The 25,589-nt window shown below is 42.1% G+C and overlaps 1 protein-coding gene across 14 annotated transcripts in view; it reads right to left on the bottom strand.

The window, feature by feature from the left end:
- Positions 1 to 21,936, bottom strand: part of magi1b (membrane associated guanylate kinase, WW and PDZ domain containing 1b) — a 136,449-nt gene extending 114,513 nt beyond the window's left edge. For 12 of the 14 annotated variants that reach the window (XM_039611915.1, XM_039611921.1, XM_039611917.1 and 9 more), the window contains exon 1: positions 21,091 to 21,936. In XM_039611915.1, the coding sequence (XP_039467849.1) occupies positions 21,091 to 21,400 (310 nt within the window). In that variant the 5' untranslated portion in view covers positions 21,401 to 21,936. The remainder of the gene's footprint in view (positions 1 to 21,090) is intronic. The other 2 variants (XM_039611918.1, XM_039611920.1) reach the window with 1 other exon arrangement.
- Positions 21,937 to 25,589: the final 3,653 nt, after the last annotated feature.

Raw genomic sequence — 25,589 nt, 5'->3', positions numbered from 1 at the left:
AATACAGATGAGCACTCGCATCTGACACAAGTGAGCATGAATCAAATCCATCTTTCACACACACACACACACACACACACACACACAAATAGAGATTACACCGAAAATCCCTAGAAAGTCTCATGATCCATTTCATCAGCTACTCTGTGACACTGACATTGCTTCACCGAGGTTTGCTTTCTTCTAATGTTCTTCAGTTAGGCAGAAAAGGTGGATGAGCGTGTTGCATTCAGGTGTGAGTTCAGTGTGGGAAGAGCAGCGAGTGGTGACACAGAAGCACAAAAAGGCAATCGTGTCAAAGCAAGATTTACGTTAAATAAATGAATGAATATACTGCAATTACAGAGCAAAACACATGTTATAACAGGCCTACAGCCGACTCCTCTGAGGCTTTTTGGTTTCTCTCCATAGTCCAGCTACTAATGACCAGTCGCATTTAAGCAGGCCCAAGAGGTTTTCAGGTAACAGTAAGGGGCTACCCAGACTATTACTAGCATGAGACACAGAATCTCTGAAGTTTTTTTGTATTCTGGGTAATCTAAGAGCCTCATTTGGATTTAAAAAAAAAAAAAAAAGTCTACAACAGTCTCTATTTTGACATTAAAATGCCAAGAAAATCATCAATCATAAAACCACTTGTGTGGATAGTTTAAATCTGAAGAATAATTTTAGTTGCCCACCTCCACCACAGTAACAACAGCACAGATGAATTAAGAAAGAGCTAAAAATGAAAGAGTTCTGGCAGTTATCTGCTAAACTCTGCTGCAAGTTGACGGCAATACCTGCACGGGTGTCTGAAGTGAGCGTAGCATTTACTCCACTACTTTTTCTTCTAATACAGATGATCTATAGACCAGGTGGATCAGTGGGGGAAAAGGTTATGTTAAACAATGCTGTAAGGCGGTTGTTGAACCTTTCCAGTGTGCATGAACACTTGGAGTCAATATGAACTAAAATGATGCTTGCTATTCAATATAAAAAATAAACAATACCCAAATTGAGTGTTCAAAAATCTGTAGGTGTTAGTACCCACTCTAAGCCATAAGCAAGCACCTTCCCAAGTCATCGTTTTCATTTTCCAAATAACACCACAGAGTCCTATATTAAAATGAAGCCAATCCAGTTTTACATAAGAAACAGATTTCATTAGGCTTTTCTTTCATGATTTGAAATGGTATTTTGTCTAACATCCATCGGAAAGGACGGTTTAGTAACTGCTCTGACAGAGATTGGACACCATCTGGTGAGAGATGAGGGGCACAGTGCACCTGCAAAACCATTTTTCCTGCTTTCTATCACAGTCTTAGATGAAATCTTAAATGAAACAGCAGGTTGACGTCTTTTAATATCATTCCACTGTTTTCTTCCTGAGCATTAGAAAGCATTTTAAGTCTTAAAACACAGCCGGCAGAGGTGCTTCTGACAGCTGGATTACCTAAAATAAACGAGTTTACGATTAAAAAGTTTCAAAATGGATTGAAGTTGTATTGAAGTTTCTGTGCAGCTGCTTTTAACTTTCCATCCATCCATCAATCTTCCACTTATCCAGGCCCGGGTCATGAGGGCAGCAGCCTAAGCAGAGAATCCCAGACCTCCCTCTCCCCAGCCACCTCCTCCAACTTATCCGGGGGAACACCAAGGCATTCCCAGGCCAACCGAGAGAGGAGTAATCTCTCCTCCCCTTGTTTTGTAACTTTAAATGAGAAAAAAAGAAGCATCCATCCATAGCCCACACTGTAGGTACCAGCAGATTTAAACCTTTAATTTATGTAAGCAATCACATATCATATTAATGGCAAACACGCATATATAATCTCTCAAAGAGAATTCAAACCGTCAGTCCCTGTAGTACAACAACACACCTGAAGCCAAAACAGGACTTTAGAATGATTTGTAGCTGCTGTATATTAACACAGTCCACTTTGGGCTGATTAGACGGGGGATCGACAGCACACAACTGTTCCTTTGGCCATGAAATATAGAGGTAATATCTGCTGCCTTCGGTTGGAGGATCCTGACAGCTTAACGATTCAGTAAGCGCTGTCTGACAAACATGGAGCGTAACCACCCAATCCACCTCTCTATAATTCCTGTCAAATAAAAAATACATTTTAACAATGTTGTTGTGCTGTTTTTGCTTTATTTTTTACTTGGTGATACTTGTTATTGATGGTTTTCAGTGGTTAGGACTTAAGTCCCATAAAACTTTTCTCACAGTCCAAAAAGAGCCAAACAAAAAAAAGAAGCATGAGAGGCAGTTATTGGCCTAGAGTGCTTCCATGTTTGCTTAACAAACGATCAAATCTAGACAATGCAAATTCCACAATGTCAACTGGCTGGGCTTCTTATGCAACATCACCACAGCCACCATCCATCCAAGCCATGCGTCCAGTGACTTGTTTTGGCCTTGCTCTCATTCAAGGTTCACCTGCTGTGTGTCAGAAAACGTGAGAGCTCCACCACAGTGTCAACAAAGGATCTGTTTGGTGTGGGAACACAACGAAAGCCAGGCGCCCGGGACAACAGAAGAGGGGCTAGGAGGCGGACCAGGAGAGAGTGACGAGTCTGAGTACACAAAGACGAAATGAAAAAGCATTTAAGACAGAAAGATCTGAAGGATGGAAGTAGTAGCACTACACTGGGTATATCCTCATGTGATGTAATTGTATTCATGGCAATATATGTTTGGAGGGAGACAGGAGCATGTGACTGAACACAAAGATAGACAGGGATGGAGATGAAAGGAGGAGGGGTTAAGAACAACAGAGGAGAAGGCTGATTTGGTTTTAACACTGGAATGAGTCTCAGGGGAGAGGAGGGAGGGAAAGGGGGCTCCAGGCCGCCTCAGAGCTGTCATCTCTGTAAGGTTTGTTCAAGCTGACCGCGGCAGACGAAAGAAACTACGCACGCCCAGACTTTCTGACCCGTGTGGATTCTGTTCAATCAGTCGAGGAAACAGACAGATCCCAGGAGAGACTGAGCAAGAGAGCAAAATTAAGTTAAAATGGGTGTGAACTAAAATGCTAATGAGAGAAGAATGAGGCGATCCTTCATCCTCCTGGTTCCCACGCCTCAGGCCTCAGAACTCCCTGACCTCAGCTGGTAATTTTTATTTTTAAAGTGTTAAAAAACAAAACAAAACTGGGATTTGCTTCTTATTAAAGCACAAAATGAGGAGTTGCTAAGATGCGTTTTGGGCTGAGGCATTGTGGAGGCATCGGTGGAGCTGGGCTGGTCTGTGCGACTGCAGCCAAGCATGAAAGCTGGCACAGAGTTACAGTGTTCATGAAAAGGTAATGTAAAGATCATATTGACGTGACAGATGTTGCCAGCTTGTAACTGAAACAGCTGGAGAAATTTTCCAGGAGAACAGATCACCCAATACTAGCCAGTCGTGTCAGGAGGGCTGACGTTAATGAAGGAAAAGCTCAAGCCACGTCTCTCTAATTGCATTCTGAATTATTCACAATACAAGAGTGAGACTCTCTTTAATTCTAAGATAACAACTTCTGTTCTACAAGACGCTGCGCTGACAGTGATGAGCATGAACAAACTCTCCTCCGACTCTTCGTCGAGACCTACGTTGTCCTCTGCCTGTCACTCATCCTACTATAAATAGAGTGATGGGCTCTGTGGTTAGCCTAGCTGAGCTGCTGAACATCAGGTAGGCTGAAAAACCTCCCTGTACAGCTGGCACTTAGCAGGGCAGAAACACATCAGAAATGGACCAGATGAGCAGGTACACACAAACACGCACGCTTAAAAAAAACAAAACAAAACTCTTGTCTCTCATCCTGCCTCTGCTCCAATTCATCCAAGTGTCAGGCAGATGGGATGTGTATGTTTGTCTGTGTGTGCGTGTGTGTGTGTCGTCTTTTCCTGCCAGGAACTGAGTGGAGGTTAAGCCAGGATCGCAGTTTGAATGGGTGACTTCCCCACATATACTCGACATCTGAGGGACTATGTGCTCTTAATAAACTTCCCCTGGGAACGGTGACATAGAGCCAAGGCGCATGCGTTAATGAGTAAAAAAAAAAAAAAAAAAAAAAAAAAAAGAAACCGCCTTAGGTTGACATTTCATTAGCAAACAGTAGCTGAATACGGATCCATTGCTGACTCACATCCAGCAAGACAACCGCCTTTGGAAAACAGTATGAAAATACAGAGCCGATCCTATGTTTGGGACAGCAAAGCAAAGTCACTTTTATGACCTTGTTTTTGCCTCCTGGCGCTCGATGATTTAGGCAACATTAAAGAGCTGTATTTAGACCACGCAAAAGCATGTGTGCCAATGCACGGTTGCCAGCGCTCACACATAGAAACACACACACACACACACACATTACACACCCTGTGGTCAAGAGTCTGGCTACTTAGGGAACAAAGCAACACATTTTCCTCTGCTGTCTTTTACAATGGAGCGCAAAGTATGACATCATTTGTTTAAAGTTGCATTCAAATGCAACTGGCTTCCCTGCAACTGTTTTCCGGTGGAAACTTTAATGCCTTCCCATAGTTATCTGCTTCCCTTCAACTCTTTAAAGTAAACACTGCCTATTTTAAAGCGCACCCTGTAGTTGCTATGTGTTCATTCATTATGATCCCAGCAGCTCTAGTAATAATTACACCTCTATGCTAAAGATTAATCATGAGTGAAGTAAGTTGCCATCACAGTGTTTTCCAATGTTAATCCCTTAGTCTTCTCTCTTTGGCGCGGCACAGATGAACAGAGGCTGGGACTAAGGAAAGCCAGCCTCCCTTTTGGGGAACAAAGCTACAGGGAAGCACAAATTTCCATTCAGAACTGCCGAATAAGGAAAAGACAGAATGTAAGTAAAATATACAGAGCTTAGAGCAGCAGTCTCCAAAATGCTGCAAAATAACTTTCAAACTTTTCTGTTTTGGTTAAGTGACACAGGATAGCCATTTCATTAGGAAACAGAATGCACTGACACCTCAGTGGAAAATTCCAATTTTGGTGATGTCTGGCACATTCAGCTTCCCCTCTGCGAATATCAGTCAGCCCACCCCAAAGCGCTGAGTACTTAACCCAAAACAGACCATTCATAAGCTCAGTACCTGAATACTTCACCCAGTAGGCCATCTCTACTGGCGTTAATGTGCTTCTGTTTAAAAAAATAACACAAATGTCCACAAAACAACAGAGTGTCTAAGACCCAACTCCAGCCAGATGTGCAGAGGCTCTTGTACCCTGCTGTCTGTGAAGAGATATGGCAGGAATGTGCTCTGTCCATATTCAGGCAGCCAAACAAAGTTATCTGCCTGCAACATCATCAGACTAAAAGCTTCTCGCTCTCCCCACCACTGTTTATCTACCGCTTTTCCAAGGCCCTGTGTGTGTCCGGAAAGATTTTATTTAGCAAATTAGCCATGCCCCCGGAGATGACCGGAGCCTTGGAATTCAGGACCCCGTTGCCAGGGCAACCTAAAGGTCACCTGACACCAATCACCTCGGACGTCATGTTTACCCTGTTCAGATGAGCAGCTGGGATAAAAGTGGATGGGACGGAGAGGGCTGGAGAGTGGCATTTTAACCAAGGCTAAAGCCACGTCGGCCTCATTTAAGTGCCGTCCACAGCGAACATGTGACGCTTACACTTTAAACTACGACAATTCAAATATCACGCCCGGCGCGGTTTGACTGCCCGCAGGAATTTGCATTCCCCAGCATGATAACATGCTGTGGAGGGAGGCGGGGGTGAAAACAGGGACGTATCTAGGCGTGGCCACATTTCCAGGAAGCGTAGCAGTCTTTCTAGTCTTTATCTCGCTCTTACGAGGCTTCTGTGACGGAGCACCTGCTGACAGGTGCTGCACAGGTATGCCGCAGTTTCACTCCAACCTGTCCAACTAGCTCAGCTACAGGAACAATGGCAACATATTACACACCACACACACACCACCCCTCAGGGCAGTTTAAAATTGGAATTGTTTTCTCAGTTTTGCTCACTGATGAAAAACTAGTTCAGGATGCTGCTTACAAACTGAATCCCTACTGAGAATAACTTCTAGTCCGTCTTATAGACTAGCGTTCACTTATCCTGTCCCTACCATTTTCTTCCATTTTGATTCACCCAAATAGTTTTGTACTGAACTTAATGTCTGACACAAGCCTGTCCTTCTGCTGTTAACTAACAAGAGAGGCTGATGAACAACAGAGAAAACAGCCCCGACTGGCTGTAGAAGATTCCAACCATTCCTACCAAAAGGACAATGAACTGGCTGTCGGGTGCGTGACACTAATAAAACACACCAACGCTCCGGCAGAATAGGCGGAGTCTTGAAAATGTGAGAGCTCAGGTTGATTTCAGACAGTTTAAACGTATTTGTAACAGGTGGTGATTACACAAAGGTCTGGTGCTGCGCCTTACATGTAGGTATGGGAGAATAAGCTCAAAATGTAGCCTATAAACCTTTGTAATACGCATTTTATTTTAAACTCTCAAACGGATATTGTCGTCAAAAAAAAAAGAAAGAAAAAAGGCAGAGATAAAATTGAGACAAAAAGGGAAAGTTATGCAAGGAGAATGTTCTGAATGCTCAGTCTTGACGTGTACTGTGGCTAATCTTTTATCTGTCCAGGAAAACAATCTCAATAGAAACCAACCTGTGAGTCACATCATTTCATTATCATCAGCCAAAGAAAAAAATAAAACAAACTCATGGCATGTGTCAGGTTTCAGATGAAAGCCCTGTAATTAGCAGTGTCAGGCAGTTTTATCAGCTTTTATAAACACACCCTTCCGAATGTTTCATGTACTGGGAAACAGTGCCCTATCGATGAGTTAGGCAGGTCGCTGTGGTACTTTACCAGTCTCAAAGGGTATCTGGCAGCTCATTTTGCCTTTATACTTTCAGCCTATCCAAAATAATGACGCCATCTGCTATCACTTTGCTAGTGGACAACTCCCTTGCTCTTATTTTGACAGTTCAGTCACAACTAACTGGCTAGACCCAGCCCTTTTCTAACTTCCTTGGCTCACTGGCGAGGTTTGCTGTTGTGACCGTCGTTGATATCTCCGGACTCTCTTCGCTTACAGTCAGACGGCCTCCAACTCCACCGTCTTGGACAGCAGCTGACAGTAGTCCTTGTTCTGCTCTGGGGACTTTTATCTTTATTGGCCAACATATATAAAAGAGAAGAAAAACACTGAATGCAGCTGGCAGCTACTTTTAAAGTGGAATGTTTTTTCTAACAGGTTTTATTTAATCCATGAGTTGATGCTGCGAGTTACACTCCAAATAGCAGTAGAACTCTTCAGTTTGTCTTTATTGGCTCTCATGCATTAAATACACCTCACCTCACATGCTCACAGGCAGCATGACAATGCCATATACGGCAAATACCTTGCTTGTCATGATAAGCAAGGTAATGGCTTTGCTATGATAACATTGTTCAAATGTGTGTTTGGCACCTTCTTTGACCCTCACGAGACTTGAGACTAACGCAGTTCAACACTTGTAATAAACTCTCACAGTAACACTGTCCCCAGTCGTGAGAAGTCGACTCCAAAACGTTGACTCCACTCAATGTGACAGAAAGCGTGTACTACTTGTCCACAGTGACTCAGCATGCAACTAGGCCACAATCCAGTTCCAACTGTCCTCTTATCAGTCCATTTACATCAAGAAGAATAGAAATCAACTACCCCTGAAAAGAAACAGTGTGTCTGCATGCACTCAGACCCAAGAGCCCCACAGGGAAATTAGATTTCTTGTCTAATTTATGAGCTCTGGAGCCCAGTAGAGCATGAGGACATGGAGGGCCTTCAAGTGCTCACCAGCAATCTTCCCCCTATTTGTGCCAATGAGTTTTTAAGAAAATGGTGATTCTCAATGTGTTAAACAGATTGGTGCAATACATCACCAGTATAGGAACTGTCATTTCACAGCAGTTCACGGCAAGGTGCATTCATTGGGAACATCACAGAGGGAGGAGGAAGGGCCGGAGATCTCAAAGAGACATCATATTAAAAAAAAGCATGCTGATGCTGCACATTGCTGTTACAATGATGCAGCTGGCTGAGGAAGAGTCACTTCCAGGAGTGGTGAGAAAGATAAATTCTGTTCAGCAGTCCGTATGGCACTCACTCACAGCACACAGACTCGTTTTTATGGGTTTTCTGCAAGAATACGCGTCACATTTGTACGAAGTATTTACCCTGAAGGCACGCATTTATCAACGAGCTAGAAGTTTTTATTCCCCTTCTTCTTTTAAACGGGCCACAAATTTTTCTGCAACAACAAATGCTATTAATTTGGAATCTTTCTGTTAATTCAGAAGATCGGTGACATTTGGTCAAGGTGCAGCAGCATTGGCTGGAGTACTGACTATACTGTGGCCTGTAAAATAACTGCTACTGACACACAGCAGACACCTGAGAGACCAAGTTACTGGTATGGGCCAGGCCTAGCTATGTAAACACTGCATTCCTGCACCGCAGAGCACGGGGAAACTGTGGGGCGTGTGTGTGTGTGTGTGCTCATGCAAACTTAATGATGTCCAGTTATTAAACAGAAAAAAAAAAAGTTGTGTGTACTTATTTTCATGTACGTTTATGCAAATGTATGAATTTCACCCCACAGGAAAAAGTAGTAATGGGTCATTACTTAGCGACAAGAACGTAAACTGAACATACAGGCATGATAACACAGGTTTATGTTACCATTTATGTGTATGGGTATCTGATAAGGCTCGATGCAGTGCACACCACTGGACACTCGGCATACCATCACATCTGCCCATTTTTTGCTAGTTTTCTAAGAACCCACAATATGGGCATGTACAAACGTAACACTGCAGTGGGAGATTTATTTCAGAGAGTTAAGTGACAAATTTAGATGCCATGAACACACGTACACACAGCTCTGCCCCAATTTGATAATGCAGTCTCTAGTAATGAATAGTTGTTAGCTTGTGATGCCTGCATGTTACTTCAGTTACAACTACAAAGGTTTACAGCCTGTTTTCAATAAGTCTGCATTGTTTCAGTAAAGTCTATATTGAAATCTGAGCAATAAAACAAAGCTTATGTCAGTATTTGTTCAGTGCAGTGTAGGAAAGGAAACGAAGCCAGTAACACGAGTAGTGGATGGTGTGAAGCCTATATGTAAGTCTATATAAGATGGAATGAAACATAAAAAAAGGTAATCAATACAAAATACATTTTAAGTAATCCTCTGCACTTTTTACTGACCTTGCAGTTGCAAGGACTTAACTTAGCAGTCATCGTGCATTTGTTAAAGGTATGCCTGGGGTGACTTATTTTTGCTGCATGAACCCATTATACTTTAAATACTACTTTTCTTTTTTTACTTTTAACTCCAGTATTCTGTACCTTATGAACCAGGATGTAGTCGTGTATTTGTTTTGCAAGTTTTGCATGTTGGGTCCCCCCTTCACCCAGCTCATAACATAAATTGGAGACTGAGCCTGACCAAAATAACTTTTGCCGACTAAAGCAAAACAACCTGTTGCATATGTTTGCCTGATGTTTCACTGATACGAGTGTAAAGTAACCAATTCCGTATCAAACAGCGTGTTGGTTAGTTCAAGTTGTGTCAGAATGCTATGATGAATCCATATTACACCTGCTTTGGGAGGTAGTGCAAAATCTACCTTAAGATTTAACTGAGTCAAATGCACACAGGAACGAAGGAGAAAAAGAAAAGAGAAAGTCATGGCAAAGATGTGCACTCTGTCTTTAAATAAGTGGATCATAATTGTAAAGGTGTTGAAATTTGCATATAAAGTGCTACAATACTAGCCTTAAACTTCAAATTCCTACATCTGTCACAATCGTAAGGAACTTCTGAAGTTTGAGAACTCCATCACCCTCTATACGTGTGTCAAACAGACATTTCAGACGTTAACATCTGTAACTGATGACGACAGCAGTGAGAGTCGATGGACACCAGTAACCTTTTAATTAAGACTCAATCCTTTTCCTGTCTTTGCTAATTAGTCTCCACTTGTCTAATTAAGATGCCATCATTAAGCTGTTACAATTTTACTCACTGCCTGAGCAGGCCTGTTGAAGAAAGTGGAGGACAAAGACTTTATAACGTAGCTTTCATACCATATTGTGTACTGACCTTTAAGGGTCCATATGTATTAGTGACCTTTATGTTCCACTATCACACACACAAATGTTCAGCATAACTTTGTGCTGCCACGGTGCCCAGCGACACAAAGACAACCAAAGGAGCCAGCCTGTCCCAGAGCTGTACTGTGCTTTCAAGGCCGTGCCCAATCACTCAGAATCAGATCAGATGCTATCTGCAAATTATTTGTATAATCACAAACGAAACCACACTTGCTATGACCACAGGGTGAACAGGAGTCCTTAGACAGACATTAGCTGTTTGGATGATAAGTTGTTAGTTGTGTGACCCTCATCAGTGTTTTGTGCCTGGTTTACTCAAGATCGCACAGAGTCAAAAAGGTTTATTAGACCTTCCACCTTGTTAGTTTTTCTCTGCATGTAGCGGGCAAATTACAGTGAGAATTTAACAAGTCAAAATTATACAAAAGAATTCCCAGAACTACAAAAAAATAAACAAATAATTAAATTAAAAAGTCAGTTTAACTACTCAAATTGGGGCCTTTTAACTGTAACAAAGTGAGCTCATCTGGGTCAGCGCTGCATGCAATTCCATCTGAGCTCATTAAGTTTTAGTGAGACTTTAAAATATCTCTAAATGGTTCAAAAACACTAGAAAAAACACACATTGTTTCAGAACTGTTCTAGACATTAGTAGTCTGCCTACTTACTGATATTTAGAAATTCAGTAGTATTTCTAAATATCAGTCCATGAATAGTTTCACTGAAGTGTTTGATGGTTCTGTTGATACGTATTGAGCCACAGGACCCCTACATTCAAATTCAAGTGCATAATCCTAGCTATGGTGGCTGCTGTTGGACATTCTTCTCTGGCCACCGTTAATCTGTATTGCATGCAGGCTTTCATTTCGCTGTTTACCTCAGCTGTAAATATGTCTACATTGTCAATATGCCGGGTGTCCACATCTATGTACTCTGGATGAGGCTATAAAACTTTGTGATAGGAGTCCAGTATAAACTGATGAGTCACTGAAGTTGACTTCTGTCCAATAACAGTGATACTAAGTGACTTATTGAGAATATCCTGAACTCTTCTGCTGGTAAGTGCTGCTGTTTTAGCTGCTGTTAGCTGGTGTTAGCTGCTGTTAGTCACACTAGTAAAACTTTCTTTCCAGCGGATCTAACATTGTTGGACTCAGACACTTGAACTCTCATATGATGTGAGTAGTGCTGGGCGATATGACGATATATATCGTGTGGACGATAGAAAAGTTTCTATCGTGCCATTTGTCTTCTATCGTTTATATCGTTTCTAACCCGAATTTTACAAATTATTACATAAAATATATCATTAACCCTTTACAACTCCGTTTTCCCTAACTATTTTTAAATCCCTGTAGAACTGTAACCACGTAAGGTAGCGCAATAATGTTTTTTTTGCATATGACACTGTAGGAGTTGTACTTACATCTTATTCCATTAGCTTGCCCTAGGTCACGGTTTTCTTCCACATATAGCTTTGCAAAAAATTGCATAAAAAACACTTCCAGCAACAAAAACACAATATTCCAGACTTGCAGCAACAAAAACACAATATTCCAGAAACAGGCTTTGCCGATCCGATCAGCTGTTCAAGTCAGCGCGAACTATCTTATGTCCACCATTACCTGTCCGAAACCGGAAGTGATGTCATTTTCATGGAAAATGTAGTTTTTAAGCTTCAAAGTCTATGTTGGTATTTTTAAAAGTCATGTTTGACTTTATGCTCTTCTGTATCGCTTTCTGGGATGCTTAGAAGTCAAATTGCACTGTTGTAAATAGTTTATTTTGATGCACATGCTGTGTTTTTGCAAATTTGCATTTATTTATTTTCATTTTTCCTGTAGTATATAAAAATTTGTGCATCTCAAAAATAAAACTATGAAGACACTCAAAATAAATAAATGTAAAGATAAGCTCTGGCGGACTTGGTTCTATGGTAGGTCTTAAAGGGTTAAATAGCCTGTGCAAATATATTAGTGTTGTCTTCTCACTATACATACTCTTAACTTTATGCAAGAGAAAATAAAGTATAAAAAAATGATATTTTTCGCAAAGAAACTCTGTCTTGTGGTTTCGCAAAATGGTGCTGCTTTACGTGCACCCGGATTTGCGACATGCTTTACAGTAACTCAAAACAAAGACTGCACCCTCTCCACTCGCTGTTTAAAGACTGCATACTTTCCAGATGACCACAGGTCAGGTGGTATATCGTGATATATATCGTTATCGTGATATAAAATAATTCATATCGTGATAAACATTTTTTCCATATCGCCCAGCACTAGATGTGAGAATGTAATCGAACTGTTTATCAGAGTGAAAGTCTGACTTCAGGTCATTCAAGCCCCTTATTAGCTGGCATGATGTGCTGCTGTTTAGATAACTTGTTGTCAGCCATCTGGAGATCAGAGTAGGGAGGGCTACACACATGTAGCCCTCCCTGCAAAAATTTTGGGAATACATAAGCATGTTTTAATGTGTTAGAGCAGCGGTCCCCAAACTTTTTTGCGCCACGGACCGGTTTATGTCCGAAAATATTTTCATGGACAAGCCTTTAAGGTGTCACGGATAAATACAACAAAATAAAACCAGTACTTGTACCAAAAACAAGAAGATTTATTCATAACACACGGGAAAAGACCCAGGGAAACAGAGTTAACAATAAAAAAAAATAACCATAAAAACCCTGAAAACCATAAATTTCACACCTGAGCCTCAACTCTCGCGGCCCGGTACCAAATGTGGCCCGGGGGTTGGGGACCGCTGTGTTAGAGCACCGACTTCAGCTCAGAACAATAAGCCTGAGGTGGGGAGGAAGAGGATGAGGTGGAAATGAACGAGGAGAAAAGAGACCAGTGGTGGAAGAGGAGAAAGACATGAGAAAGACATTATGAAAATATACGTGTTCAAATGTTAAAGGTGAAACTTACATTTTGAATTGTGATTAAATACAATCACCCAGCATGTGTAATGCTGTAAGGGCATTAAAAATACCAGAAACTTGAGTTTCACTTGCTTCTGTAGTGACTGAGTCATGCCGTGAATGCACTGCTTTACGGGATACACAAGCACAGTCGATGCAATCACACAATCCAACCAGGAGAAAGCAGATAGTTGTGATAGTTGGAGGACGGCATCACTTGGCTGCTAGCTGCTCTCAGGAAGTTTGCTGCTGGTTATTGCTGAACATCAGAGCTACCCCACCATAATAAAAATGATCAAATCCATTTGACGTCTTGAAAGTTTCCAGCTAATTGTAGGAGCCACATGCTTTTCTAATCAAGGCTGCTTCAGCACCTGTCACAGTCACAATTTCAGATGGGACTGTCTGCATCTTCTTAACTCTGCATGTTCAAAGGAAAACAGCGGGATGTACAAATGGTTTTTGGGTTGCGAAAGCACATGTTATTAGGTAGTTTTCTTGACAAAAGGTTGCTTGTTTAAAAGAAATTTCAAATTCACTGCATTATTTTTCACATTCAAGATATTAGGTATGAGTTAGTGAGCTTTAGATGCTTTTAGGTTGGTTTAGTTGGCTCAAGATAAAAGCCAGGTCGGCTGCTAAGACAACCTTCTCCAGCTATAGACCACTGAATTAAATCTCCATCTTTTTTGCCACAATCCATCACATTCTCACATCCCAATGACTTCTAGCCACATGAGACACTCCTGAATGCTTTTCCATATGCTACCATCTGCAACTACTGAAAAATGGCCTGTTCAACTTCTCTTTTCATTAGGATACTTCAACAGAAAGAAATAAAATTTAAAAAAAAAAAAAAAAAAAAAAAAAAAAAAAAGGGGGGGTTAGGCTTGGGGACGGGAAGTCTGTCATAACGGTCTGCTCATTATTAAGCCCCACAATTCCCACATTCAGATGACAATAAGTAGGGAGGGAGAAGAAATTAAGGCTTGAGAAGGAAAAGATAAAGAGAGCAGAGTAGGGGAATGGAGGCAGGTAAGATGAACAAAAAGGCAGCGGCTTTGAGAAGTGTTGTGTGTCATCTAAGTCCTAGTTCAGGAACACTAAGACTTTGGGGCTGTGAGCGTGGATGCGTGCTCACAGCCGTGGCCAAACAGACAGACTCGTGTCTAAATCCCCTTAATCAGGGCTGGACCGTTCCTTAAACTGTTTATACCCCCTTCTTTTGTCTACGTGTGCATGTGAATGTGCGTGAGTAAGCTTCCCAAAGACTTGACTTTAATGGGATTTGTGTAAACAGACCCCACAGCTTCAACCATAGTGTAATTAAAGGTAAAGAAAAGAGGGAAAAGACTGGGGAGGGAAAGGGCCTTTACAGGAGCCTGAGAGGTAAAGGACAGACATTCACTGTGCAACCACAACTACAACGATAACAAGCTGATGATTCGCTTTAATGACAATAATTAACTCCTTAAGTATCTCACGAAGTTTAATGTGAGAAAGAAAAGTTTCAGAGCCCCAACTTAAAATCATACAGTCTCAGCTGATTTAAAACAAGTTATAAAACCAACTTTTCAAGAGTCACCCAGCGTTTTTTTGTGGGCACATCAACTTGCTTCTAGGGCTAGTCTCAGCCATATTAATAATGCTCACAGCCACTGCCCATCTCGTCATTTCGCTTCCTAGTTATGCCAGCTGGAGGCATAACCACATCTCATCTGAGCTTTACAGCAGCAGAGCTGACAGAAATACTTGGCCATGTCAGCCAATGTGGCACACAAACACACAGATGGGGATGCTAACAGACACACACACACACAAAGACACACACACACACACACACACACATATTTGTTCACATATTATCGAATTCCTGACACAAAAAACAACAAAAAACAGAACTGATGTGACAAAGTTGGTGTCTTGGTACAAAGTTTAGATAACATATATATACTGGCTTCTCACAGATATATATATATATTTATGCAACCATAATAAAACTTCTTATTCAATGGAACATGGTGCAGAAAAGGAAAAACACTTTACACATGATGTTGTCAAACAGGTCACAAACCAAATTGCCATAGTTTACAATGCAATACTCCAGACTGTGTGTAGCACATGCAGAGTAGCATGACAGCTGAGCAGAGTCGACTAGCTTAGGTAATTCATTGTTAGAAACAATGACTCTGTCATTTTCCTATTTTCAACACAACTCTCTCATACTTTAATAGACCCATTTATCAACATGAGAATTTTTGCTCTCTAAAACCTGGTTCTTGTTGCGCTCTAGCACAGATGCAGATTCTAAGCAGTCTTAAATTTACGGACGTTCTTCCGGACCCTAAAAGTATGCAGTTTTTAAAAAATACTCATTTAAACTCTCAGCTTGAACCATATTGATATAATAGCAGAATCATAGTATCAGCATTTGCAACCACCAATATGAGATTTTTTTTGTAAAAAGGTAAAGAAGAGATGGGAGAAACACCCACCGGGTGTTATTTTTTAAGATATTTTTTAATAACTTATTAATAAATATACATGATGATGATATATATGTTAGGAAAAAACAGTTTGTGCTTCATGTCTGTGAGAGAAAAAAAAAAAAATCAGCACATATATCAGATTTTTAAAATCTCCAAAATATCGGTATCATTCTTAAAAGTCATATATGGGTCAGGCTTGTACCCCGTGCACTCCAGAAAGAAAGCGTTTTATGAAGCATTCACCTCTGATGATGGATTATGCTAACCAGGTATTGGGAGAATTGGTAAAGAGCTTTTGGGCAGATTTGTCAACTCATCCCACACTTTGACTAGGTCAAGAGTTACTTCACTGAACCAAAGCAGCACAATATTAAGCCTTTGGCTTTCCCCTTCAGTGTGTGTTATGAAACTCATGAGCAGCTCATTATTTCATGGTTTGAAAAATGACTTTGTTACAAACTGTCAAGCAGAAACAACTGGAAAAAGAGCAAGTTGACTGGTTTGTTAGAACTGGTTTGGAGTTAGACTAGTATCCTGGAGGAACTGAGTGAGCTCTTCACCTACTTCCTTAATAATAGCTACAAAAGTCCCAGCTCTGCCTAAATGTTTCCATTTCCTGTGCAGAGGACACATCCTAAGGCAGTCAACTAAAGCTTGAAAGACCCAACGCTCCTGACGTCACCTTTGTTTAAAAGTTTCGGGAACTTTTCCCATATCTCTAATGTACATTTGAGAAGGGTGGATCAGGGCGGTCTTCAAAGACAGCTTCCTCTCCCACCCTACTGAACTACCATTAATTAGTTGCCCTTTCTCTTTTCCTGACAGGCTGTGTAACTGCAAATGCCAAGTGTGACCAATGCCCATTCACTGTCAATACAACAGACTACAATACAAACGAGAGAGAATATGGCACATGCATACATATGTGCTTCTCTTAGTGGGATAATAAAAAGCGATGCTTAAGTGAGACAGCATTTCATGGTCTATTTAGCTGGTGAGGGAGTGTTCCTCCAGTGCGTCTAAATGTAGAGATCAAGCTGAGCAAACTCAAAGTGTGCAAGATGCTTACACTGTACACACACGACTCCTCTCATCGTCTCCTTTTTCCCCTCACCTGCACACACATTTGAGCAAATACAAAGACCCTGAAATTAACGCTGAAATTCCCTACAGCACGCAATAAGGGAGGAAATGAAGTCGTCCCAAGCCATCAGGAGAGAATACAAAAGTGGAAAACGGGTGTGGGCAAAGAGGGTTGTTCAACACCCTGCTGAGAGAGAGGAAATAAACACTTCCATATGTGATCCCTGCCAGAAACACTTGTGCGTGCACGCACACACACACAGTGTCTGGAGTTAATGCAGTGACACAGTGTTGTAAATCTGAGCACAAGAGGTCTAGTTAACAGCTCGCACCTCCATACGAACGGAGGGCGGAATATTTTCTGCTTCCAGAAATTTATAGCTAGTAAGGCCTCGTCCATCACGGGCAGCTCTATGATATAATGAAGCTTGGAAAGAAATACACTGCTCCGAAGCTGTAAGACTGGAGGTTCCTGATTGGTCGGGTAGCAAAATGGCTGGTGAAGAGGAATCCAATTTCTTGTGTGTGTGATTGTGCAGTCACGTGCTGACTGAAAGGAACCCACACACACACACACACACACACACACACACACACACACACACAGCATAACTCCTGCCTGGGGAAACCCGTGAACTCTGGGCCACTGTGCCATTGGTCATGTCCAGAAAACAAACACATTAACAGTCACTTGCATTACAAACACTTCTGAGGATTGTCACTGGCTACACTTCCTAGCATAACACAATTATGATTATCAGTATACACTTCATCCACCCTCAACTTTAAGCCTAAATACAATCCTAGCTGTAGATCATATACAGTATCGTTAAAGCATCCAGCTTAAGTACTAACACCAGCGCGGGCACGACATTAATCTGGTCCCATCTCAAAGCCTCTCTGATGTGATTGTGTGTTCCTATAAGCATGTGTGTATCATCCATAGTTTGTTTGCATATGTGGAGCAGACGGTCATCTTCTTAGGAAGATTAGCCATAAAGAAGTTCCAGGGCTGATCAGCTGGAGAAGTCTTTTGTATAATGTGCATGCTTGCTTTCAAACACAGCACTCTGTCACTGCAGTACATCTGTGTGTGTGTGTGTGTGTGAGCACTAAACTGCATTGTGACAGAGTCATCAGCTGCTTGTTTCGAAAGGGTGAAGAGTTAAGAGTGCATGTCCATGTTTGTGACAGTCCCTAATTACATAATCCAGTTATTCTCCCACAGCTTCAGTACACACTGAAGTGGACATCCGATGGTTTGGCCTCAGCAGCGGTTCTAAGGGTGTGTCTTCTGCAGTGTGTGTGTGTGTGTGTGTGTGTGTGTGTGTGTGTGTGTGTGTGTGTTTTTGCTTTCTCACCGATACCCAAAGCAAACATAACATAAAAAACTCAGCAGTTGGAGCTGGTTGCAGGTCCTTATCAGCTCAGACTAGAAATGCCCTTGCGTGCTCACAGGTCTATAGAAAGTCCAGACAACACAGTATTCAGTATTGGAAACCCTACCCCCCCCCTCCTCTTTATAGAGCTGGCAGTCAACATGAAAGTCTGAGTGTGTATCAGCGAGCCAAGACAACGAAGCAGTACCTCTCCTCACATCTCGCTTGATTAAAGTGAGAAAATGGCACAAGCTCCGGGTAAAATTAGGTGACTTAGATTTTACAGATGGCCCTTGTTGCCAAGCATATTTTCTCAATTAAGGCTGATTAGGGAGGGGAAACTCCCTGACAGCGTGAATTATTAAAAACTTGAAATGGAGTCTGATCATGTGACGTTGTACAGCAGTGACACCCGACATTCCCAGATGAATGAAGAAAACGAAAAAGGGATTTTAGGGGGGGGGTTCTGATTAGCCCAAAGTGAGAACAGAATCTCCTTCCTATCCTAATAAATCATTACAAACTACAGAGAACGGGTCTGGACTTGTGCAGGTGATTCCCTAGAAAGTGATTAAAAAAAAATTGACCAGTTACTTCCTGTTTACAGGAAGGAAAGATCTTTAAGCCTAACACTCCACAGACATACTGAAAAAACACGGGCAACAATCGCATCAGTTCCTCCGCTTTTCCTTTCTATTCCCCGCCCTCAGCAGAGCGACGCATCGTAGCGAGGCTTCTGCTGCTACAGCTCGACTACATTTGCTTCTTTGCTGGAATCCCAAACATTTTGTTTACGCCCGTTTGACAATCCATTTCAGTTTGTTTTTGCTTGTTCACAGCGGCGCCACTGTTGGCATTAATCGGCATGTGATTTCATGGCTTATTTCTATTTAGTTGGTTACTGGGTTCAAGCAGCAGTCACACTGCGAGACAGTCAGGCCTAGAATTTCACCACAAAAAAGAAATCGGGGTGTTAGTCAGCACGTCAGCTGCCATATTTTACCTTTCGACCCCACTTTGGACTGTGTGGGAATACGCAGACTGAGAAGGATCGGTTTCTTCTTCTTCTTGTCTCACGCTGTTCTTGTATTACTTAAGGCCTTCTTAAACGAGTCATTTGGACACGAAACAGAAGGGAAAGCATGGGCGTGAACTATAAAAACTTTATTTGAACAGAGACATTGTTAATTATATAAATAACACTCAACAGCTTAAAATGGCTGCTGTGAAGTCAAGCCAACTGAGTTCTGTGATGTTTTGGAGTCACCAGCAAAGCTACCCACCCACCTCCAACCTGAACACAGGTATAATTTAGCTGGTAAGTGAAAACAAGACCCTAAAATCTGGAGTGTCAAAAATATGGCCCAGGAGGCAGAATTAGGCCAGCAAACACTCCAATACAGCTCAATGGATGGCTTTGGAAAGGGAACTTTTGGAGTTTTAATCGTCTTTGTTTAGTTTCACAGCTTTAAATATTAATAAAGACCTTCCCCGTGGCCACACTGTTGAAATAGCACTTCTTCTTTAAATGTGTAGTTAAACTTCTGTACAGTGGCAGAGAGGGCACTGTCACTGGTCTGACCCGTGTGAGATCAAAAACAGGCTTTATGTGGTCCACAACATAATATCAGTTTGATATCCCTGCATAATTAAATAAATAAATGAAGTACATCATCTGTGCCACAATACAGATGCAACATTTCAAAGAGAAGTTTCTAAATTTAAAGGCCAAAACTTTGACGTCTCACTTCAAACATTACCACTCTCAGTTAATTTGACTTGTTAGCCAAACCTCAGTCTGAAGGGAGGAACTAATCGGTGGAATATGATTGAGAAAATCTGTTCTCACGCCATTATAAATAAATCTGAGCACCCAGAGGTAGCAGTGGCCTTTAGCATTGTTAAAATAAGGCCTCTGCTCCCCGTCTCTAAGAGGACGTTCAGATATTCAGTACTAGATTTCCTTTATAATAAAAGATGTTGCACAACAACAGAGCACCACACCTTAAGAACAGTGCATGATGATGATCGGAGGACTGTCCTGAAATGAATGAGAAAAGCTACACCTTTACCAAAGCGACCTCAGAGCAGACCCACCAGCACGGCCGGAGGCCTTCACAGGTTATCTACATGTGAAGTCGTCCTTGAAAAGAGTTGTTGCTCTTTTGCGCATGTCTAAAAGAAGTCTCTGTGTGTCCCGGGCTGACTCCCAAGCATCCCTTCAGCAGTTTGCGTTGCCACGCTGGGAGCCTGTCAGAGCGGCTCAGTGTCAAACCTCCCAGCCCCGCTGAGTCAAGATGACCATAAACCGAAGGCTAGAGCAGCCACACTGGCCGGATGCTCGCCTTTTTGTAAGGTGCCTGATGTTCCCTTTCCTGTTAGGTGTTAAAAGAAGTGCTCCCTGTCGAGCCTGTTTGAGAAGTCATCAGGTAAAGTATAGGAAACAGACACATCTTAAGAAGGCCGAGGCCGGTCTGCCAGACTTTTACATTTAAACTGAGCTGATCTGCTTTATGGGTCTGTTTCACCTGCCCCCCCTCCCAAACAGAATCCAACTTACTGTAACTGGAACAACCTGAATGAATTTAAAGTAGCACCTCTAAGCATTACTGCTCCTAGTGCTGGGTGTAATTCTCCAGTAGGTTGGAATGTACGCAATATTTTGGACTTCCTTCACCATTTGTGCCTCCTCAACAGCTGGGAAAGTCAGAAAACACAAAGGAAAGCTGAATAAACAACGTGTGTGAAGCCTGTGGCGTTTCCATGTCCCTGAACCAGACAGGTGGCATTCCCTGTTAGGGAGAAAACCAGGCCCGGGTACTTCAACTTAAAAAAAGAAAAAGCCATTCACAAATCTGCCAATTAAACGTGACCTTAAACGGTTCCGCAGCTATTAAATGTCACAACTTCCTCAAGTTTTAGTACTCATTGTAAAGTTCTATGGGCTTTTTTCAACTGAAGATTAACCTCAACGACTCAAAAGTTTCCATTTAGATGAAGCTGTTTTAAAAAAGAAAGCAAGAAATCAAACTTGGCACAAAATCCGTTAAACGCACACCAATAAAAGCGCAGGAGTTTTGCACCCTCACCTTTTGTCTTACCTTGCCTGACAGTTTTAAACCTGACAGGTCCTTTGCAGTTCTTTATCACGGTGTATATGTCGTACAGGGGTAATCCCGAAATCGAGAGATTCTCCACTTCGAGCAGCAGCTCCCCTTCACTCAGTTTCCCACTTTTGTACACCACCGCATTGTGGTTCAGCGGTCCAATGTAGGCGAACTCTCCGTTCTCCGCGCCGCCACGCAGCGGCACGTTGAGCTCACCCCGGGCATCTTTGGACACGGAGACCTCGTTCACCCTGGAGGTCCAGTGGTTCTTCTTCAGCGCGGGTTTGGACATTGCGAACAGTTCACGAGCCGACGGCAAACCGGCCGGGCTCTGCCACCGGGATGGGAGGGAAACACAGTCACAGCAGTCCCTTTCTCTCTCCTGCTCGTTAAAAAGTAGACTTGTATCCGAGGGAAGCGCAGAAAACTTTCTTTCTCTCCCACAGAAACATGAGCGCCTCTGACAGTATAGGTCCCGAATCAAGCCATTCCTGCCTGCCCTGGAATCACTCCTTGCTGTGCGGTTATTCTTCTCATCACTTTTCTTAACATCCCCTCCGGTTTAATCCTCCTTTACCGTTGTCATCCTACATCTGCCACGCTCCCACTCACGGCTCGCGTCCACTTCTTAAATCCTCTCGGTTGTTTTCAAAACTCACTTTTAAAGGTTTTCCTTCCTCTCTTCCGGCTAAAAGAGACTACACTCCTCCTCTGTCCGTATCCACAGAGCTCACTTTATCCGCGGTCGACTGCGTCCAGAACTCCTTTAGCCAGGTACGTCGCTCTGGTGCGTGGAGCTGAAAATCATTCCCACTCTGGTGCTGGGGATGTGTTGCTGTCCGTGCTGCGTTCAGGTGCTGTCGGATTTTTATGCGTTCACGAAGAGGTCAAGTGAATAACCTGTGCGAACTCTTCACTCGTTCACAAGCCATAGATACTACAGGTCATTTCCCAGTGTTTCAGCTTGGTTGTGGTTTGAAATTTACATTCAACTTATATATAATTATGGTGGCACTTATATAAATATGGCAGAGTGTGTGTAATGCTCTGTAGTAATAATGTTCGACACCTTTAAATCACAAGTGTAACCTAACGTAGCGCCTAAAATTGACACTTCACTGAGGCCTCAAGCACGCGACTTAAATAATTGATCATCAGGCACAAACTGACAAAATTACCCTTCACGTGTTTTCTTCAAAGCCCTCTCTGCGTGATTTACAATATTAGTATTTGCAGTATCAACATGGTCACGGTGAGTTGAAGCGCTGTCAAAATAACTTCGAGCACCGAATGTCAGACTCCACAAAGGGTATTTGAACGCAGCGCTACAAAGAGCGCATGCGTGCTGCTTTAGGGGGAAAGAGGTTTTGGCTTTCCCTAAATTAGAGCCTGGTGTCAGTTTGTTTATTTCAGTCCGTTCAAATTAAATTAAAGTGCGCTTGTTGGTAAAATTATAGAATGTGCAGTATCCATCGCGCTTTGATATAATGAATCTGACTGAAATGCTTATTTCCTAACTTAGTGAGTCAGGGGTTAACCATGTGATCATACATACGTCTGGAATTCTTGTATTTCAGGTTAGACAGGTGTCACACCATGTTTTAATGTTTGGCTGAAACCTCCCCTCTCTGCTTATGCAATCTCTTTACGCCTGAGACGGTACTATTTACATACTTAGTTGTATCCCTAGCTACTGTTTTTGTTAAACACAAATACTTGTTGGCAACCACATCTAAGAATCTGAGAGATGCTTAAAAATAATGATGGAGATGGACATATATAGATAGACTGCCTAATGGAATCACATGTGCCGGGCTTCTCACCTTGGGAGCAGCAGATGAACTTTTTTTTTTCCAATCTAAAAATAACAGTAAAGCACTCTTAGTCCCAGCAGATAAAAAAAAAAGAAAGAAAGAAAGAAAACTAGTGGCCTGGATGGAACGGGGAAATAGTAAATGCACTTATATAGCTTAAACTGTAGGTTTCCCTCATCTTCATCCATTATTAGCTGCTCATACATGAAATGCACGATTAATATTTGTTCAGTTCAGTGCAGGTCAGTTTCCACGGGAAATTCACTTTGCAAGCAAGTGATGAACAACAAACATTAATATGGAAAAAGTACTTAAAACACGACACAGGGCCCAAGTGTCATGAATTACGAATGCCTTCATTCATCCACAGTGCACCATTAAACTAAACAGCCCTAACATTGCATTGCTAACTACGCCATAAAAAATGCATTAACCAGAGGTAAGCTATTATGTAGTACAAGAAACAAAAAGTTTGTCCTTTTCCTGAGAGACACACTTATTCTTTTAGTGGTGCTGATGAACTTAGAATAGGAGAGGATAGAGGATAGCACTTCTTCTTTTGTCTTCCATTTGACCGTCTTCTTCAGTTTTTTTAAGAACACACTACACACTGCTGACAAAACACTGGTTCGACCCTTTAGCCCAATGTTAAACGGCTTAACAAACAAACAAAAAAACGTTCCCCTGGAAAGGGTCAGGTACAATGACTGAACTGAACATGAGGGAAAAGCAGCTGATGTACAGAGAAAAACTTTGAAAGACCTGCAGAAAGATTAGAGACCTGTTGTTCAAGACCGCATTAGAAATAATACAAAAATGTCTGGCTCCTTTGAAGCAAACTATAAGAAATGAGGGCTCACTAAGGACATCTGCAAAGTACAATGTATAGCCTAATTTTGTTTAATCCACCAGGCACAGTGTCTTTGGATAAAAGGAGTATTAATTCAAGAAAACATCCCTGACCGGGCACAGAAAGCAGGTGATTGGTTGTCCCGTTGGCCTCCAGGAAAATGGAGTAGGGTTGGTTCATGGAAGTTCTATTCACAAAGTCAGGGTTAACTCTGAGATCATATCTGCCTGAAGTCCAGTAAGAAGAAGGATGCTAAAGGGTTAAAAGAAGTTTAAGTGGTGGTGACTGGGTTTACGTGTTTGTGTCTGCATGTGTATATGTGCCAGTAACTTCTAATGTGACCTCCGTGGGGGTCAGCCAGCTCCTCTGCCAGCTTCCTGTCATACAGTGTCACCCAAATCAGATCGACAGAGGCAGACACAGTGCCACGGGCCCAAAATTTCCTATTCCCTTTCCACACATCCATCACTCTGTATATGTCAACATCTTCTTCCTTTTGCAGCATCTCTATATTTGACTGCCACGTTCTCTCTGCCTTTCACTCGCTCGCAAACACGAACAAGCCACAAACCATTGGTGGCATCACGGTCATTGTTTCGGTATCCCTACGCAGTCAGACAGCCATTCTCACGTTTGTCATTTTGCAACCATGCATTATAAGTTCTATAACACGTCCAGTTTCACACATGTAACACAAACCTGCTGATTATGTGCAGATTCTGTGGAGTTATTTATAAAAGTTATTACCTTGTCACTGAGAGCTCTCATTAAAACAGCACTTGCGTACGCTCGCACTCGGCCGTTGTGCCCCCTTGTTATGACAGCATTTAAAGAAGAAGACACAGATAAGAATGGTTTGCGTGTCATAAACTATTATTAGCCACCGTATTCATTCACTCTGCGTGATGAGCTTAGTGATACCGCTGACAAGTAACGGCAGCTCGCGCTTAATGGCCAACAGTAATAAAGCACCCTTCAGATTTGACAGCTGTGCTCAGATGACTTTGGGACCGCTCTGTGGCAGACCTCCGCTATTAGTAGCTTTCATCGTGTGCACAGCGGCCGAGCCACCCATCACTTGTGATTTTAAGTTGTGTAATGTGAGACATGCATCGTGGACACGGAGGCTGCCCCTGTTGTAATTCAGCAGAAGTTTCAATCCCAGATGATTGCATAATGTAGGCAGAAACAATGTAAGTCTTTGGATAGAACTTTGAAACAAAACCAGCAATAAAAGGTGACAGATTAGCAAGTAAGAGGAGGAAAGTTGGTGTCATATCGCTGTTGTTCATATCTCTATTAACATTAACAACCAGGAGAGAAAGAGAGAAAAAAGTGCTTTAACTTAACAATGGCCGCCACAGCTGTAGAAACAGAATGGAGTGTATAATCTGACGGGGCCCACCACGCCACCTTTCAACACATTCCTTCCTGGAAGCGGCTTCTCTTCTCTGGTACATCTCGTACCTCAAAGCTTCCTTCGATTTGGAAATTTCCAACAGCTTTCCCTCTGACATTCAACATCTCAATCTTTAATGATTTTGCTATCTTTGCACACTTTGCGTATGTGAATGAACTCCATATAAATATTTAACAGAACTCCACATTTCTTTTTAATCCTTAGGATCTCTAATGGGTTAGCATGATCTCACAATCCTAAGTCTGTAAAGTTTTTTCGAACCCGTTTTCTGTTTTGAGGGATGAATTCATCTGTGCACCTACCTCTATGCCAGAGGTGGGGGAACTCCAGGCCTCAAGGGCCCGTGTCCTGCAGGTTTTAGATGTGTCCTTGATCCAACAGCTGATTTAAATGGCTA

Source organism: Oreochromis aureus, linkage group 5 (assembly GCF_013358895.1).
Source record: "Oreochromis aureus strain Israel breed Guangdong linkage group 5, ZZ_aureus, whole genome shotgun sequence".
Lineage (NCBI taxonomy): Eukaryota > Metazoa > Chordata > Actinopteri > Cichliformes > Cichlidae > Oreochromis > Oreochromis aureus.
The sequence above is the reverse complement of the archived record's forward strand: the minus strand, read 5'-3'. Positions and strand labels throughout refer to the sequence as shown.